This window comes from Lissotriton vulgaris, chromosome 1_1 (genome assembly GCF_964263255.1).
Source record: "Lissotriton vulgaris chromosome 1_1, aLisVul1.2, whole genome shotgun sequence".
Taxonomy (NCBI): domain Eukaryota; kingdom Metazoa; phylum Chordata; class Amphibia; order Caudata; family Salamandridae; genus Lissotriton; species Lissotriton vulgaris.
The window spans coordinates 1,418,384,792-1,418,406,027 of NC_141685.1; the positions used below are offsets into that span (position 1 = coordinate 1,418,384,792).

The following is a 21,236-nucleotide window of genomic DNA, read 5'->3' on the forward strand; positions in this document are numbered from 1 at the left end:
CTCTTGTGGAAGGCACCCTAGCCTTCTTTGCAAAGGTTTGCCTGCTTTGTCATAGCAGAATTGGATTGTAGCTGAGATCCATATGGCAATGGTCATCTTTGTAACTGCAGCGCCTTCACAACCTTTTTCATAGGCTACGTAAAGCTGGTTAGTTTTGTGGATGCTCACATTCTTTTGCAGGTCAAATTTGAGACATTGTTTAATGTCCAAAGTGTGTAGAGCCTGTTCAGCTGGCGCAACCGGATTGGGAAAGAAAGTTCTGAGACTAACAGGCTCATTGAGGTGTAATTGTGATGAAACCTTCAGGATAAATTTAGGTTTTGTCCTCAGAACCACAAAGCCATTTGTGAAGCGTAGAAAAGGTTCTTTCGTAGTAAAGGGCTGTATTTCACTAACTCTTCTGGTGGATGTTAGAGCAAGGAGAAGAGCAACTTTCCACGTGATAAATTTGATTTCAGCCCTATGGATGGGCTCAAAATGTTGCTTCATCAGCTATGACAGCACCACATTAAGGCGCATTAAGATGCCATTCCGGTGGGGAAGCTCTCACCGGAGGAACAGTTTGGAAACAACCTTTCATGAATTGCTTCTAATTCTTGTGGAACAAAAAGACAAAGTCTTAGATGAGCTTTTGTATTGAAAGATGGCAGCAAGGTGAACCTTTATTGATGCACAGACCAAGCCTTACTTAGTAAGGGAGAGCAGATATGGTAGGATTTGTTGTAGAGAAGTGAGGAAGGGATGCAAATTGTTCTATTGGTACCAATGGCAAAATCTTATCCATTTTAATATGTAAGTTTTGTTGGTGCTTTCCGCTCAAACCCTGAGAGAATATCCTTACAATGTGTGATGTTCAAATCCAGAAATCCATAAAATTCAGGAGCCACATATGAATCGGAAATGCTGGCTCTGGGTGAAATATCCAGCCCTTGTCCATGATCAAAAGAGTTAGCGTAAGTGGAAGGTCAACGGGCTTAGTTTCTGAGAGTAGGAGACACTCCCAAAACCAATGTTGCCTGGGCCATCTCTAAAGCTCTTGTGCTTCCTGAGATTGTGTTAGAGCTCTTGTTCCTCCCTGCTTATTGATGTATAAACTGCTAGTTGTGTTGTCCGTATGGACCAGCACCAAAGAACCCGAGATCTGTGGAAGGAAAGCTTGCAGGGAGAGGAATATGGCTTTGAGCGATAGTCTACTGATGAGCATAGGCAATGAGGATAATTTCTCTTGAATTAGAAAATTTTGTAAAGGGCCTCCCCAACCCTCCATAGAGGTGTCTGTGGTGGTGAAAAAATCTGGAACTAATGGTATAAATGAGAGGCCTTGTGAAAGATGTGGCTTTAGATACCACTATTTCAATGCTTCCCTCATGCATGGAGTGATGGAGATCAAGTCTTTGAATAATCCCATTGTCTGGAATCCACTGAAGTTGAAACTGTTCCTGTAGTGGTCTCATTTTGAGACCATCTAGCGGAACTAAATTGATTGCCGGAGAAAGCATGACTAGGAGTGAATTGTATATACACACTGTAGCGTACTGTTTTCTTGCTAAGTTTCAAGCCAGGTTCGCTAAATGTGCCTGCCCTTCTCAAAAGGAGAGCCTTGTTCCGTTTTGTGTCTAGCTCGGCTGCAAGGAATGTAAATGTTTGACTGGGAGTAACTGAAGACCTGCGTTGGTTTATGTTAAGGCCTAGCTTGTGGAAGAGTGCTAGGCAGGCTTCTGTAGCTTTTGCGGCTTGTAGAGATGTGGATCTTTTAAGAGCCAGTCATCCAAGCATGGGGAATACTTGATGACCTTGGTTTCATGAGGTGGCTGTGACTGGGGCAAGACACCTTGTGAATATCCAAGGAGCTGATTTCAGGCCGAATGGAAGGAGCTTGAATTGATAATGGGTACCAGCTACTGTGAATCTGAAGTATTTCTAGTGTCTGGGATGGATGGGATATGAAAATATGCGTCTTCCAGATACAGGGCTGTCATGTAATCTCCACTGTTGAGGCGCGGAAGGATGTTTGAGGGCGTAACTATCCTGAAGGTTTGTTTCCTGAGGAATGTGATGTTTCTGGGATTGAAAATAGGTTTCCATTCCCCTGATTTCTTGCGTATCAGGAAAAAATAGGAGAGGAATCCTTTTCATCTTTGACCCACAGGAACTTTCTCTATTGCTCACTTGATAAGCGTAGTCTTGGCTTCCTGTTTTAATTAGTGCAGATGAGGGGGTGTGCTCCCCTGGGTGGAGGGTTTGGTGATCGTTGTAAAAACTCTAGGGTATGACCATAGGTTACTAAATCCAGTACTCATCTGTCTGTTGTGATGTTCTGCCACTGATGGATGTGATTGAAGATTTTTGCACCAATGGGAAGAGAGGGGTCAGTAGCTGGTACCTTACTGAGGTCACTGCTTGTGACATGCGTTGTGGCTCTGGGACGGAGGCTTCCTGCAACAGCCCAGTATGGAGAAACCAGCTATAGATGGTTGTCTATATGCTGGTTGTTGGTAACCTTGTAGATACTGTGCCGGTAGGTCTGGTACTGCTGGGTGTGTTTGTATACACCTTTGTAACTCGAGAAACCCCATCCACGTACTCTTCAAAAGGGCACCTTTCGATGTAGGGTCCCCAGAGACTTGGCCGTATCTGTTATAATGGCCAACAAGGCATCATCAATACGCTTCTCGAACAAAGTATCTTTATCATATGCCATGTCCAGGATTTTAGATTGGACTTAAGTTCTGAATGAGGTCGCTCTAACCCATCTTTGGCGGCTTAAGATTGATGCGCCCGCTAGTTGTCTGAAGCCTGTGGTGGCTATATGCATGACACAATCGATAACCTCAGCGGCTGTGCGCTCTCCTTCCGTTAATATCTTCTTGGCTTCCTGCCTTATATCCTCGGGATGAGATCCAAAATGGCACCAATATGAGACTACATCTAGCAGTCATAAAGACCAAGAATCACCAAGGTGTTAGTTGCTCACACAGTCATTGCAAACATGGCAGAAAGGTGCTTGACAATACTATTGAAGCGGCGCCCCTACTTTTCAGATGGTGATGCAATAAGACGTTGAAGGATTTTTTTACCTCCTGTGTGCTGCCTGATATATAACAGAATACCATTTGGGGTGCCCTGTAAGGCATGCAGGGAATTTACTGGCGCTCTATATTTCTTGTCGATCCGAGGTAGGACAGCCACCACTGTGACAGGAGATTTCATAACCGTAAGCTTCTTTTGCAACATATGATCGATAATAGGGATGGAGCATACAGACATACTTGTTTGCTCCTTAAAATTTCATAAAAGAAGCAGTCTAATTGATTCACTGTGATAGGCAGGCAGAATCTCAAATCCGCACTATCCATTAGGTTGTGAAAACCTCTTATATCCTCCAGAGGAGTCAGAAGGTGGATATGGAGGTGGGAATGTTGCGGGTATATTATATTAATCCCACTCATCCATAGATGGTCCAGAATTTTGCCGTCTTCAGCTCCATCCTCAGAAGAGGATGGATTGTCCCTAGAGGGTGCTGGTATGAGGTGAGAAAATATTTAACAACAAGGGGTGGTGATGGACAGAGTTTCTGATTAAGCAGAATATTCTCACCCAGTCAAGAGATCAGGGCTAGATCCAACACCGTTTTTTATCTCACTGCACCATCCCAGCTCAGAACCTGTCTATATGCAAATTAGTCTTTCCTGTCCCAGTGCATGATGGGAACAGGGCAAACCAAACTACCAAGCCAATTCTTACACTGGGAAGGAAACAAGCTTCCGGGGACCGGTTTCTGGCATTTCAGCCGTCGTCGGCCCGGCTTGCTTGAATCCTGATGGTGCAATGAGCAAGGGACTCACATCTGAGTATACCCTTCCACGCATAGGGTGGACAAAATATTTAACAACAAGGGGTGGTGATGGACAGAGTTTCTGATTTAAGCAGAATATTCTCACCCAGTCAAGAGATCAGGGCTAGATCCAACACCGTTTTTTAGCTCACTGCACCATCCCAGCTCAGAACCGGTCTATATGCAAATTAGTCTGTTCCTGTCCCAGTGCATGATGGGAACAGGGCAAACCAAACTACCAAGCCAATTCTTACACTGGGAAGGAAACAAGCTTCCGGGGACCGGTTTCTGGCATTTCAGCCGTCGTCGGCCCGGCTTGCTTGAATCCTGATGGTGCAATGAGCAAGGGACTCACATCTGAGTATACCCTTCCACGCTTAGGGTCGACAAAATATTTAACAAGGGGTGGTGATGGACAGAGTTTCTGATTTAAGCAAAATATTCTCACCCAGTCAAAAGATCAGGGCTAGAACCAACATCGAGATGGTGCAGTGAGATAAATAACGGTGATGGATCAATCCCTGATCTTTGGACTGGGTAAGAGTGGTCTGCTTAATTCAGACACTCTGTTCATCACCACCCCCTTTTCTGAATCGGTATGAGGTGACAAGGCATCATTCTAGGAGTGGGAAGCAGAGGTAATGTTGATGTGAAAGGTACCACAGGTTGTGCTGGTCTTGAGGTTGCAGGAACAGTTTCCTATAATCTGTTCACATAGCTTGCAAGTCATAGATCAAAGAGGGTGGCATCTGTGTAGAATCTTGTCTAGGAGGGTCCATATAATATCTATACGGTTGGTGTTCCTTACGAGAAACAGGTTCATTTTCCTCTTGACATTTTACGTGTAATTCAGAAGGAATATGAGTTGTCCCAAATGGACTGTCGTTGTCTGTTTCTTCAACTTCCAGCAAGCAACTAGAGGGCAAAGGTGAGACTTTGCTTGGTGACATGATCTCAGGTCATAGAGATGCCTTGTCCATCTTAGAATCATGCTGTACTGGCATCAAAGATACCGCCATCAGCAAGATCTCTTTAGAAGTCTTCGCTGACTATGTCTACGACAGTGTCATTGACGGATGTAACGCCGGCAGGTCCACAGTTGACGGGATCATCGTCGGTGGGGGTTTAATCTTCAATGGTGGTCGAGTGGCTTGTGTCAGCATCAACAAGATCAATGGTATAATTGTTGTCGAGGAAATGGGAGCACTGATGGCGATCGTAGATGATGTTAACCACCACCACCAATACCACCGCCAATACCAATACTACCACCACCAATACCAATACCACCACCAATAGCACATCTACTAATACCACCACTACCACTAATTCCACCTCCACCAATACCACCACCACTAATACCACCTAAACCAATATCACCACCACCACCAATACCACCACCCCCAAGAATACCACCACCATCATCAATACCACCATCACCATACCATCATCACCAATACCCCCACCACCAATACCACTAATACCAGTACCACCACCACCAATACCAATACCAATACCACCAGCACCAATATCACCACCACAATACAATCACCACCACCAATAACATCACCACTACCAATACCACCATCACCATCAATACCCCCACCACCGCCAATACCACCACCAATACCAATACCACCAGCACTAATACCACCACTACCAATACCAATACCACCAATACCTCCTAAACCAATATCACCGCCACCACCAATACCACCACCAATACCACGCCCACCAATACCATCAATATCAATACCACCACCACCAATACCACTAATACCCGTACCACCACCACCAATACCACCAGAACCAATATCACCACCACAATACCAACACCACCACCAATACCATCACCACTACCAATACCACCATCACCTACAAAACCACCACCAATTCCCCCACAACCGCCAATACCAATACCACCGCAAATACCAATACCACCACCACCACTAATACCACCAATACCACCACCAATACCACTACCACCACCACCGATACCACTACCACCACCACCACCACCACCAATAATACCACCACGAAAAGAGGGTTTGAGATGTTGATGCAGAGAGAGATTTCTGAGAGGATTTATGCCTCAATAAGCCTGACGATGAGGCAGATGCATGTTATTCTTCTTTAGAAGCAGGGGAATACGACGACAAGGCTGGCATTGAGGAGATTTCCCTAGGTTTCTCCTTTTAAGAGTGTCTTTAGTCTGATGGAAAGTTTTGGGATGTTTCTTTGTCTCCTTAGACTTACTTTCAGGTGACCTTGCTCTCTTAAGAGACTTGGAAGAGTTGTCACACTCTTCGTCAGAAGATGTTTTCTACATCTTTTTAAGCCACTAAAATAACCTGCCCTCTCTATCTTTCAGGGTCTTGGAGGAGAAAGTACAACAAACACTGCACTGTTTTACCTCATGCTTTGAATGGAGGTAGTAGATGCAGTCTCTGTGTGGGTCCTTTATATACATTGTTTTTCCCCACAGGTCTTGCAGGGACGAAACAGGCCTTTCTTGTCAGACATTGTATCTTTCAAGTTGAAAAAAGCTGTTTAGAAAAAGGAGAAGAAACTGAGCAGAGCTCAGAGAGACTCCCTTTCCACAAGACGTATGGTGAAAATCTGAGGAACTCAGTCACTCTTGGGAATGTTCTGGAGGGTGCTAATGCCCGATTGGTCGTAGTTCACCTTTGGTCATTTTTAGGTCGAACCTAGCGCCAGCTCGCTTGCGCTGCTCGCTCTACGAGACTGCTATAGTAGAGTATGGGAGAGAGGCCGTGCCCACTCTCAGACAATATTTTTCATTGACTTGTGTCATTGTCATTCGTAAATGCTGCCTTCGGATTGGTTAATAGGCTTGTTAGTCCCTCCTTAGTATGGCCTTGTCTTCATTTGTAACATCCCATGGCTACTGGCCCCTTTTCTTCGGTTGCTACATGGGACCCGTTATTTAGTCTGTAAGCACTATTTACTTTATTGAGTTCCTTCTACTGCAGGCCGGACACGCATGCTTCAGCTGAAACCGCATGTGTGTTTTTTAAGCAACACGGCTGCCCCGTAACACAGGCGTGTTTTCAATTACTTTAACCCTAATTTTTTCGTGTCTGTTTCACCTCCCCCAAGTAAAATAGATTTGGAAATGATTAGTGAATTAAGTCATGTGAATTCCACGTGGCATATAATCGTCTGCTAATGGCACATCTATATTACATGTCATCTGTACTAAAGCCACCTGAAGGGTTGTTTTCAAAAGCCTGTTTTATTAACAACACTACCACCACCTCCAACACCAACACCACCACTGATACCAATAACACCACCACCACAATACCACCACCCTCACCATTACCACCACCACACCAATACCACTACCAATACCACCACCACCAATACTACCACCACAAATACCACCACCACCAATACCACCACCTCCACAACCACCAATACCACTACCACCACCACCACCACCAATACCACCATCTCCAATACCAGCACCGCCAACGCCAATACCAAAACCACCACCACCAATACCAATACCATCACCACCAATACCACCACCACTAATATCACCACCCCCAATACCTGCACCGCCAATACCACCCCACCACCAATACCAATACCTCTGCCAATACCACCACCACCAATACCACCACCACCACCAATTCCACCAACACCAATACCACCACAAAATACTACCACCACCACTAATATTATAACCACAACCAATACCACCATCACCACCAATACCACTGCCAATACCAATACCACCACCAATACTAATACCACAGCCAATACTAATACCACACCACCAATAATACCAATACCACCATCAATACCAATACCACCATCAATACCACCACCACCAATATCAATACCACCACCACCAGTATCAATACCACCACCAACACCACCAATACACCACCAATACCACCACCAATAATATCACCACCAATACCACCACCAATAATATCACCACCAATACCACCACCACCACCAGCACCATCACCACCACCACCAATACCACCATTCCCAATACCAGCACCGCCAATACGAATACCACCAACACCAATACCAATAACACCACCACCAATACCACCATCGCCACTAATATCACCACCCCCAATACCAGCACCGCCAATACCAACACCAACACCACCAATACGACCAACACTAATACCACCACCAATACCAATACCACCGCCAATACCACCACCAACAACACCACCAATACCACCACCACCAATACCACCACAAATACAACCACCACCGCTATCACCACAACCAATAGCACCATCACCACCACCCCCACCCCCAATACCAACACCACTGCCAATACCAATAACAATACCACCACCAATACCACCACCACCAATACCAATACCACAGCCAATACCAATACCACACCACCAATACCAACACCAATACCACCACCACCAATATCAATACCACCACCACCACCAGTATCAATATCACCACCACCAATACCACCAATACCACCATCAATACCACCACTACTAATACCAATACCAATGCCAATACTACCACCACTAAGACCACACCACCAACACCAATACCACCATCACCAATATCAATAACACCACCACCAGTATCAATACCACCACCACCAGTACCAACACCACCACCAATACCACCACCACAAATACACCATCAGCAATACACCATCACTAATACACCGCCACCAATACCACCACCACCAATACCACCACCACCAATACCACCACCTCCACAACCAATACCACCACCCCCAATACCAGCACCGCCAATACCAGCACTGCCAATACCACCCCCCCAATACCACCAATACTAATATCACCACCAATACCAATACCACTGCCAATACCACCACCACCAATACCAATAACACCACCAATACCACCACAAATACCACCACCACCACTAATATCATCACCACAATCGTTACCACCATCACCACCACCAATACCAATACCACTGCCAATACCAATACCACCACCAATACCACCACCAATACCAACACCAATACCACCACTAGTATCAATACCACCACCACCAGTATCAATACTACCACCACCAATACCACCACCACCAAGACCACAACCACCAATACACCATCACCAATACACCACCACCAATACCACCATTAATACCACCATCACTAATACCAATGCCACCACCAATACCAATATTCCGACCACTAAGACTACGACCATCAATTCCATCGCCACCAATGCTACCACCACCACCAATACCACCAACCCCACCCCCAATGCCACCACAACTAATACCAATGCCAGCAATAACACCACCACCAATACCATCACAAATACCAAGTCAAGTCAAAAGTGCTTTATTCGAGTAATTACTCATAAAAGCGACAAACAAACATATAATAAAATACAATTAAATTACAGAGTCAGCATGACTTTAAGCACAGACACATTAAAAAGGAGGTTTTTCCCCTTTTTTTTTTAAAAACGGATTTCATCAAGTTTTAAACATCAAGGTGCAAAGTTCATATTATAAAAACATACATGATTAAAAATTAATTTAAATAAGATTTCGTCAGAAAGACACCAGGCATGGGAACAGGGAATAGATAAACTAGCAGTCCCTGAACAACTAGGCAGAGAGTAGTCACTCTACTAGCAATCTCTGCCTAATTACCCACGCCCACCCCAAATACTTTGCAGTTGCTATGACAATCCAATTTAAAGGGGTAGTTTTAATGATACGTAAGGCTACCATAGAACTTTTAGTACCCAAATTCCTGCACATGGGAGCCAACCAGACTCGTCTCGGAACAGAATATGCTTGAAAGACAAACAAGAAATGCCCCAGAGTCTCTTTCCCTTCCCCACATGCTAAACAAGTTGCTGGGCCTCTATTTCTCCATTTGGATGTTAAATTCCCAAGAGGTAGAGAGCCAGCCCTCAGTTGGAAAAACAGTTTCCTATCCAGGGATTTAGATATAATATCCCAGTACATCTCAAACATTGGAAACAGTTTAGCTTCGAGGAAGGCAGTCGTCATAGACCCATTACTATTACTAAGAAGGCTCTTATTTGCAACATGTTCCCAGTAGAGATTTTTTATAAGCAACTTAGGTGGAAAGGAGGACCCGGTTGGATCCGACCACAGTTCACTCAACCCTAGTTCACTTAATGCAGTTCTCAGAGATCTAAACCATTTAATTTAATGAAATCCATCACAAATACCACCAATATCACCACCACCAATACGACAACCACCAATACCAATGCCACCACAAATACCAATACCACCACCAGTCCCAACACTACCACCAAAACCACCAATACCCCACCACCAATAATACCACCAATATGAAATACACCACCAATACCACCACCACCAATGCCACTACCACCACCTCCATCAATACCACTAATACCACCTCCACCAATACCACCAGCACCACCAATACCACCTAAACCAATATCACCACCACCACCACCACCATCAATACCACCACCATCATACCATCACCACCAATAACAATACCTCCACCACCAATACCACTAATTCCAGTACCACCAATACCACCATCACAATACCATCACCACCACCAATACCACCATCCCCATCAATACCACCACCAATACCCTCACCACCACCAACACCACCACCACCAATACAAATACCACCAATACCACCACCACCAATACCACTGCCAATACAACCACCAATACCACCACCACCAATACCAATACCACCACCACCACAAATACCACCACCATCACCACAAATACCACCACCAATACCAATACCACCACCACCAATACCACCACTTCTACCAATACCACCACCACCAATATCACCACCATTAATATCAATACCACCACCACCAATACCACCACCACCAATATCACCAATACCACCACCACCAGTACCAATACCACTGCCAATACCACCACCACCAATACAAATACCACCAGTACCACCACCAATACCAATACCACTGCCAATACCACCACCAATACCAATACCACCACCACAAATACCACCAATACCAATGCAACCACCTCCAATACAAATACCACCACAAATACCACCAATTCTACCACCAATACCACGAATTCCACCACCCATACCAATCCCACTACCAATACCACCACCATCATTACCACCACCACCAATACCAATACCACCACCACAAATATCACCAATACCACCACCAATACCACCAATTCCACCACCTATACCATCACCACTACCAATACCACCACCAATACTACCACCACCAATACCAATACCATCACCACCACCACCACCATTAATACCATCACCACCAATATCTCTAATACCACCACCACCAATACCACCTCCACCACCAATAACACCACCTCAGCCCCTGTTGCTCACTAGTAATAGCAGGGGCACTATATGAGGCCAGAGCTGCAGCCGAGACGTCCCTCCCTCCCTCCATGCCTGCCATAGAGCACAGCCTGCCCTGCACCAGGAGGTGAAGCCAGGGCCCTACTACTGCTGGAGTGTACTTTATTAGGCCAAAGATAGCAATGCATTACGCAATGCTACACTGCACACTCAAATCACAGAGAGGGCAGGAAATAGCACCCCACCTGCTCTTCCTCCTGAGCTGTGGCAGTGTAATCACAGAGCGAAAGATGTTGGAGCACTGTTAGTGTTCATAGCTCAGATCATATGTAACTCTCAATTCACACTGTGTCTATGTAATTTACTACACTTGCACATCTTCTTCGCAGCACTATTTATTACTACTTTGAAGACGTCGCAGGCCGGTCTTTTCCTCTGATATTTACAATCTAACAAGCGGTCGAGAAGGCCCTTTGTTTCAATGCAATAGGTCGTACATTTGCGAGAGTTTAAGCTATTAGTATTGTAAATGACAATGCCTTTTATTTATGTTTTAAAACCCAAAACATAAATAAAAAGAATTGTCATTTACAATGCCAATAGCTCAAACTCATGTGAATGAGAGACCTATTGAATTGCAAATGCTTGTTTTTATTTAAATAAAGGACAAAGATAGGCTATGAAACTAAAGGTCTGCGCCATTGTAGCCTATGATAGTTTTAAATTACTGCTTGATTATAGTACCGTGGGACTCCCACTTCGACGATGGAGAGTGATTCAAGCATGTGAATCTATGACAGATAACCCAGTACTGAATATGAAAGCTCTCTAGCAGTATGCAATGCAGAATCATCAGGGGGGGAGGGGGTTAGGGAGTCCAAAGCAATGAACATGCGGCTGCCCTCCAGGACACAAGCAAAAGCACAAGAACACCAACAAAAACACACTACGTCCTAGAAGAGAGGGAGGAGAAATGACTTACTATAGAGAAACCTGATAAAAGAAGGTATACAATATACAAATAGATAGGTACGACTTAACAGTTATGATCAGGTAGCCGAGAGACAATTGAAAAGAAAACAGCAGGGGAGAAACAACTCCGCTGGAATATAAAATAAAGGTTAACATGGATGACTGTACAAAGGGTCAAGGTAAATAAGGCCGACACACGGGAGACCCAATCAGATGGCTAGTGCCCATCTTAAAAGAAAGAATAGCAGACGCAAAAGGGATCTGGCTGATGCAGCGGACAAGAAAAGGAGAACACAGTGTGGGAAGACCAACGCCACAAGTGAAGGTCCAACCAAAGAACTTGCGATAAGAACCGAAGTGACAGATGGAGAGGCCGTACATACAGCTTAACAAGCATGGAGGCCAGAGCAAAGAAACTCATGTTGGCACAGAACAGTCCGTGCCTGGGCAACGAGCCAGGTACCATCATAAGTGAGAATCCTGACACCCAAGATCTTATTTGGTGTGCTCATAAGTACCAGGGAAAGGAAACCCCAAGGGGTGGAACTGTATCCACGTTTGAAAGAAGTGAAAAAAACGCCAGGAAAAAATCCTAAGGGAACACCAACCTCTGCACGAATCACCTCAGAGAGGGTGGTCTAGGAACCCATGTCTGAAAAGAAACAGAAGATGAAAAATAGCCATAAATCCCCAAAAAGTTGCAGAAGACATGTCTGAAGAACAGCAAGGCCAGCAACGAAATGTTGGGTTTGGTATCAGCGGTGTCATGGAACGTCTCCAATACAAAACTGAAAAGCAACAGTAGCTTTATGCAAGACATATTGAAACAGGCCTTGCAGAGGCATAGAAGATAGAGGGTCGGACGAGCAGGCCATCCATGCCTAGATAAGGACAAGATATGTCTGCGAGGAGCCTAAGAGAATCTAACAATCTTTGCATTGTTTCTGAAAAAAAAACTATTATCAGGTGGTAGTAATAATGCAACAAATACTCTGCTGGTTTTGGAGATTAAGACATAATGATTGTGAGTCTACTCTCAGACATTTTCTCTGGTGGAGAACCCTGTTTTCTTTAATCTCAATTTTTTTACGTTTTTTCACTTAGTGTTAATTTTTCCTATTTAATGTGTTACATGATTGCTCAACCCACCCAATGTCTCCTCTAAAAAAAACAAGCTTAGACAGTCCAATCAGCAATAATGTAGGTTAACTGCAGGCGATAGGTAGTCCAAGTGTTTCATGCTCAGTTTATAGTGTTCGGAACAGAAGTGAGTTAGGGGACAACGTGTCTAAAAATTTTTGAGATACCACGAGGAAATACCATGTGTCATAAATAAAGGACATCTTCCCCCAGAGTGAAAATGTATGCACATGCACGAAGAATACAGATTATTTTAGAGTGTTCCTGCATCAATTCTTTCGGCTTAGGCATCTAAACTTTGAGGATAGAAGAACCATACAAGATATACGCTTGTCAGTCTGTGTAGGCATTGCTGATAATCATGCCACATGCCTTGTATTTTTAACATTTACAACAAGGGGTGGTGAGGGACAGAGTCTCTGAATTAAGCAGAAAGCTCTCACCCAGTCAAGAGATCAGGGCTAGATCCAACACCGTTTTTTAGCTCACTGCACCATCCCAGTTTCAGAACCTGGCTGTATGCAAATTAGTCTGTTCCTGTCCCAGTGCATGATGGGAACAGGGCAAACCAAACTACAAAAGCCAATTCTTACACTGGGAAGGAAACAAGCTCCCGGGGACCGGTTTCTGGCATTACAGCCGTCTTCGGCCCGGTTTGCTTGAATCCTGATGGTGCAATGAGCAAGGGTCTCACATCTGAGAATACCCTTCCACGCTTAGGGTGGACAAAAATATTTACAACAAGGGGTGGTGAGGGACAGAGTCTCTGAATTAAGCAGAAAGCTCTCACCCAGTCAAGAGATCAGGGCTAGATCCAACACCGTTTTTTAGCTCACTGCACCATCCCAGTTTCAGAACCTGGCTGTATGCAAATTAGTCTGTTCCTGTCCCAGTGCATGATGGGAACAGGGCAAACCAAACTACAAAAGCCAATTCTTACACTGGGAAGGAAACAAGCTCCCGGGGACCGGTTTCTGGCATTACAGCCGTCTTCGGCCCGGTTTGCTTGAATCCTGATGGTGCAATGAGTCCCTTTCTCACTGCTCCATCAGGATTCAAGCAAGCCGGGCCGAAGAAGGCTGAAATGCCAGAAACCGGTCCCCGGTAGCTTGTCTCCTTTCTGGTGAAGAATTGGCTTGGTAGTTTAGTCTGCCCTGTTCCCATGATGCACTGGGCCAGGGACAGACTGATTTGCATATAGCCAGGTTCTGAGCTGGGATGGGGCAGTGAGATAAATAACGGTGATGGATCAAGCCCTGATCTTTGGACTGGGTAAGAGTGGTCTGTTTAACTCAGACACTCTGTTCATCACCACCCCCTTTTCTAAATCGTTGTATTTTTAACAGTTATGAAGAAACCCAAAACATCATTTCGAATAAATAGGTTAACCCGTGTGAGGTCTGTCCCAACAGTTTTTCTCTTTTTCTTAAATGTCAACAGTTTTAGGATAAATTGTAAGGATTTCCCCAAAATATAGTGCAATTTAATATTTACAACTACCTCTCTAATTAGAAGTTAAAGTTAAAAGGTTCTATGCTGTTCAGTGGTTAAAAAAAAGAGGAAGTGGGATTCATGAGCAAGGCACATTTAGTATGTCACCCCTGCCACTAAAAATGCTCTGTCTGGGGCACAGCTTGTTATACTTGGCATGCATGGCAGTCTTTTTTCTACATTACTGAAAATCTAAAAGAAACTAACAACGTTCATGAAATTGTCAAACATACTCAGACTTTCACTGTATGACTCATCAAGTCGATAACAGTATTTCAATTTATACAAAGGCCCCCGTATCAAATTTGCTATAGGTACATTCACAACTGATTACCTTGATATTAAATAGCCAGGGTTTAATGGAATCCACTTCTGCAGATCCTTTGCTGAGGTCATATACAACCAGGTACAATGCTCGTTGAGTCATGAAATGGGGATGAGCGCTGTAGAACTCTTCTTCTCCTGACCAAAAGATGATTGTCAAAATTCAATTATTATTCAATACCAAATGTGAGGGGAAAGCACATGTAATAATTTGAAAACACTTTCCATAGAACAAGTATATGTATATATCATTACTTTCACCAGGTGTACCACTACAATTTTGCTTTTCATGGCAACCTAACACTGACCATCTTTGAAACGTATTCCTAATCATCTGTTAATAAAAATTCCACCTTATTGGAGCTATAGAACAAAAGTTAGTTACAGGTTATTTTAAGCAGATTACGAGACATAATTGCACCCATGACATCCTGATCCTAAGTATTTCTTATAGCAGTTACAGAATAAGTGTGATAAATCTTGGTTGTAATTTTGAAACCATACCCTTGCAGACAGGTGCCACGCCTTTCCCGCAGGCTGTGTCTACCCTTACTCCAAGATGCTCACCTGACATTATTTTAGTGACACACCACTTTGGTTAAAGTTCTTCTATCGACATGTAAGAGCATTTTTCACAAATGTGATGCCAAGAGGGCCACCATATTTTCATTCTGGCTGCAGTCAGCGTAACCGTCACTATTTGAAAACTAGCAGTTCCGGCACCCCTAAATGAGGTAGGGAAATGTGTGTTTGGTGCAGTGGAAGACATGGTGATTTACTGTAAATCACCACAGTCTGTCAAATCCCCAAAATAACCAGTACGACTTTAAATACCTCCAATTTATCATGAGCATTTGGGTGAATAAGAAAATGTGTATTAAACAAAAAAAGAGCCTGATTATGACTGGTTTGCAGGAGACCTTGCATTCCAGAACATTCCCAATTTTGATTCGATAGTAAAGAGCAAATGCTTTAATAATGAATGCTAATCCAGAGCCCTATATAAATGCCAAATAGGCATTACTCACCTTGGGGTTTCTCAAGCTAGCCGCAGAAATAAAAGTTACTTGTTTGCAATCCTTGTTCTTCATATTAATCTTCATTGGCGTGGTAAGCATTGAACTGTCCCACATGCAGGATCCAGAAGAAGATTTTTGAAATTTATAAACACATATTTATCCTGAAAAGCCGACTTTTAAAATTAGTGTTAGATGCTCATCCACGGGATATGTTGGCCAGATTTTATTTTAATTAAAAATGCCAGTTCAAACTTTAAAGTCACTAGCATGAAGACATGAGGCTAGAAATAACTTTCACAATACTTTTCAAAGGGAAAAAACCAATGGTAATGCATCCTGATAGGCTACAGTCAGCGGAAAACAGTAAACTGTAATAGCTACTTTTATGAATTATTCCCAATATTATCCTATGACACCATGTCAGTGGCAGTTATATCAGGTAAATTTTTACACAGACATAAATCCCTGTCTAACAGGCAATCTCTGTTAAGATATTGTCACCATGATGAAAGGAGGGTTACTTGAAATTTCAGAGGCGATTCCTTTGAAAGAGAGATCCAATTAATTGCAAGCAACTTTTCCTTCACTTGTAACAGATCTTCAGTGACAATCTTAAGCACTGAATACAGTATCAAACCCATTCCTTTTAAAGTAGTGGGAGCATTTCAGTCTCTATTCTGAGAAAACATCCTTGCTTCTAAAGTGACTAAGGAGGAATCCAGGAAAGTGAGTCGATTGGAGTGTGGATATTGTTTTATTGGCATAGCTGTTGTGGGAACCTAGGAGGTGCAAATGGATAAAAACCTGAAGCAACATAGGGCTATATGTATCATGTACTTTACCGGTCACAAACTTCTTTTTTTTTTAAACATATTTTTATTGTAGCGAAGTCACAGAAAAAGTGAGGCACAAAGCATATCGACATTAACACTATTGATATGCAATCAGCAAGAGTATGCAGTTCCAGGGACACTACACAGCCATGTATGGCCCACATCCCGGAGGCTGGGCGGCGCAGGATCAGGACATGTTTAACAAAGGAGAAATCTGCATTTGCGCTCCAAGGATAGGAAACGTATCAATGTCTTCGCCATTTTTTAGCACGTCACATCCATATATCACATAACAATCGAACAACAACAATTTACCCCTAGAATGGCATCACTAGTACTGATCCAATAGAGTAGGACATTTGTGTGAGGGCCAGCGAAGGCCTAGTCAATTTAAGGCTACATAGACCTATGGGAATCTCAGCTATATTCATACATACATATTGAGGTACCTGAACGTGGCAACAGAGGACACCTACACGATCCCACGGCCCTCCCCTCCACTGCTCTCCCCTCCACATTCAGGCTCCGAGGCATCAGAAGAAAACAACTCAGCGCTGGTGGCCTCTGAGTCATCCTCCGCCAGGCCCTCCATGCACAGCATCCTCCAAGCAAGTAGATCAGCATGCAACTTTCCATCTCTACGGGTGCGTTGCATATGTGTCTCTTCGGCCAAAGACCATTCCCTCGCGTCCCTCAGCCAGAGGGAAATCTCGGCGCCCTTTGACCCATCCAAGTGATAGCCACTCGTCTCCTTGCCAAGACTAGTAGGAGTTGCAGGAACTTATAAGATAGTCTCTTGTTTTTAGGTTTGGGCACCAGTGCAAGCAGACATTGGAGTGGGTCTAGCAGAAGCCTAAGTCGCGTAGCCTGGATAATATACTTCACCACCTTGCGCCAAAAGTCCTGGATAAGAGGACATTCCCACGCAAAGTGCAGGAAACCCGCCATTGTCACTCCACACCTAGGACAATTGTGGCGCCTCTCCGCCGATATACAATGGAGGGAGACCGGTGTCATGTATGTGCGGTAGACAAAATTAAAGTGTATAAGTTTAAAGCGTGCATTGCAGGAGACCTTGTGGGTCAACAGCCCAATCCGTTTTCTTTGTGCAGGCTCCAATTCCACTCCCAGGTCCGTCTCCCAGGCCACCCTGGCCGGGGCCAACGGGGGGGTTGAATCCCGGCGCATAGCGAAGTAGAGGAGGGAGATCAGGCGTCTACCTCTCCCACAGGACATGATGATGTCAAGGGTATTAGTGAGCGGAGGCGCTTCCAGGAACTGGGGCCATGTAATCTTGGCCACATCCTGGAGACTACCGTAATGGAGGTATTGTCCCTCACTCAGCCCAAAGGACTCCATGGCACCCTCAAAGGACACAAAGGTGTCGTTCGGGTAGAGGTCCGCTAGGGTCTCGCAACCACCAGATCGCCACTCCCGAAAAGACATGCTTTCCTCCAACCAGAGTACCGGGGCCAATATCCAGACTGGGAGCTCCCTATAGAACGGTGCACGCCGCAGCACTTTTTCGACAAAGCGCTGCCAAATATTAGCTGTGTGACGCACCACGTAAGGCAAAGTGTCATCAGTTTCGCGACCTTGCATCAAGGCTTCCAGCAGGGCCCTATCAGTTGCCGTACCAGCTAGTAATGCCAGTTCCCAATTTTCATCGTCGGCGAACCATCTGGCAGCCGGAAGAAGCTGCGCCGCGTAGTAGTAGAGGTCAAATCTCGGGGCTTCGAGGCCGCCTTCACCCCAACACCTCGTCACCGTGCGCAAAGCGACTCTACTGCGCCCACCCGCCCAAAGCAGGGAGGTGAGGAGAGAGTTCAATGTGCGGAACACTCGGGGAGGTAACGGACACAAAGAATTCTGCAAAACATACAAGACTCTAGGGAGCATCACCATTTTGGCCACCGCCAAGCGCACCATGAGAGAGAGAGGGAGTGTGTTCCAGAAGGTAATAGATTTGCGGAGGGCCGTGAGTATTCTGTCAATATTATAAGTCAGCAAAGTCTCTGTGGTTTCGGCCACCTGGATTCCCAAATATCAGAATGCCGTTCGTTCATAACGGAGGCCCAATTGTTTAAGCTCCGTGTCCGGGTCCGGGACAGTGTTAGTCAGCGGAAAAACTAGAGATTTAGCAACATTTATACGCAACCCAGAGGCAGCGCCAAATTTGTCCAGGACCCGCAACAAGGCGGGGAGGGCCTCAGCTGGGGAGGTCAGATAGAAAAGCGCATCATCCGCATATAGGGAGACCACATTGGTGGTGTCCCCCACCACTATTCCCCAAGTCTGTAGTTCAGTGCGGGCGGAAACGGCGAGGGGCTCAATTGCCAGAGCAAATAGGAGAGGGGAGAGAGGGCAGCTCTGTCGGGTGCCCCTCCCGAGCAACCACTCCGCTGATCGAGCCGATCCCAGGTGCACCCTGGCTCGGGGCTCCTTGTAGAGCACACGGATCCAGTCTCGAAACCGAGGACCAAACCCCATTTTCTGAAGCACCTGCAGCAGATAACCCCAGTGCACCGTATCAAAGGCCTTGGCCAAGTCAACCGAGACCAACACGTGAGGACCCTCTCGCCCCTGCACTTCATGGTGCATGGACAATAATTTAGTAAGGATTTTCGCATCTGTATTCAGCAGCGTGATAGGGCGCTACGCCGCGGGATCAGTGTTATCACCGCCAGGCTTCAGAATCATGCATACCTCTCCTTGATTCATAGTAGGCGGAAGAGTGCCAACACGCAGGGCTTCATTGTAGACCTGCAAGAGGAGGGGGGCCAGGACATCCCCGAATGTGTGATAAAACTCAACCGGATACCCATCACCACCAGGGGCCTTAGCGCGGGGGAGGGCAGCCATCGCTGCCGTAATCTCACCCAGTGTCAGGTGTGTGTCCAGTTCCTTCATTGCAGCTTCCGGCAGGGTCTGGAGTTGGACATCTTCGAGATACGATTGACTGCTATCCTCCGAGAGTAATGGGTGAGCTTCATAGACAGTCGGCAGATGGTCCTGAAGAACCTCAAGAACATCAGTCTCATAGTGGACCATAGTCCCAGTAGGGTTTCGTAGGGCTACTATCCTTTCAGGTGCAAACTCTCGCTTCAGAATGGTCACAAACTTCTTAACTCACAGAATGGGGCTGTTTGTGACCTGCAAAAGGCATTTTGGTATGTGTGAATTACAATTTGCGATTCGGTAACATGTTACCGGATCGCAATTTGAAACTGTGAATACATACAGATTTTGTATTAGGAAGGGGTTCGTAAGGGCGTCCCTCCCTAATACTGAATTGCAGCAGTATATAACAATATTTTGCGATCAAAATGTTGGTCACAAAACATTTGCATTTTATCAACTACTTTAAGTAGGTGGTAACCCATTAGCAAATGGGAAGGGCCCCCCAAGGAACCCCTCCCTCTTTGTGAATGGTAGTGAAAAACAGCCATGGACCACTGCCTACTCTTAAAAAAATAACACAAAACTTTTAATTTTTCTTTTTTAAATGTTTCCTGTTTCCTTTAAGGAAAATGGGCTGAATTTTTTTTTAAAACGTAGCTTTATTTAAAAGCAAAACCAGACATGGTGGTCTGCTGTCCCCAGCAGGACATTTAGCGATTCCACCATGGGTTGCAAATTGCGACCCACCTCATGAATATTAATGAGGTAGGTCAATTGGAAGCTATGGGGAATTGCTAAATGTAACTCATGGAGTTCTATACATTAAGAATAGTGATTACCTAATTTCCATTTGCAGAGAATCACAATTAGGTAGTTGCTATTTCCAATAATGATACATATGGCACCTGGTACTTTATTTAGCACAGAAAGCCAACGCATCAAGTAACGTAGAAATATAAGTCTTTTTGGCCTTTCTAAATTACAACATATAATCCCACCCCCAACCCTAGGGTGGGTTATCTTTGGTGGAACCAGCAGTTGTCTTCTACTGGAATGTAAGATCCTGCTCAGCAGGTGTATGGAAATTGTCAGATGCTACTGTCCTTCACTGTAAATCACCTTATGTATTAAGGTCAGTAATGATTTACTGTTCCATGGTCTGGTCACTAATGCAACTCTCTTCAGACCACAGTAATGAGCTAGGCTATATTGGTAACTGGTTTAACTGCATAATTCTGTACAACTTGGATCTATGAAACATTTTTTCATGGTTCGAGCCATTACGGTATTTAAGTAAATGCACCAATTATGGATTTATTCACATTACCCTATTTAACTCATCTAAAAATTGATGAGCTCTATGCAGCAGCT

At 44.7% G+C, this 21,236-nt stretch overlaps 1 protein-coding gene across 1 annotated transcript in view; it reads right to left on the minus strand.

Moving 5' to 3' along the window:
• Positions 1-21,236, minus strand: part of LRRK2 (leucine rich repeat kinase 2) — a 2,096,839-nt gene that overhangs the window by 1,064,512 nt on the left and 1,011,091 nt on the right. Inside the window, exon 30 of the mRNA XM_086967213.1 lies at positions 15,123-15,250. Within this exon, the coding sequence (XP_086823339.1) occupies positions 15,123-15,250 (128 nt within the window). The remainder of the gene's footprint in view (positions 1-15,122; positions 15,251-21,236) is intronic.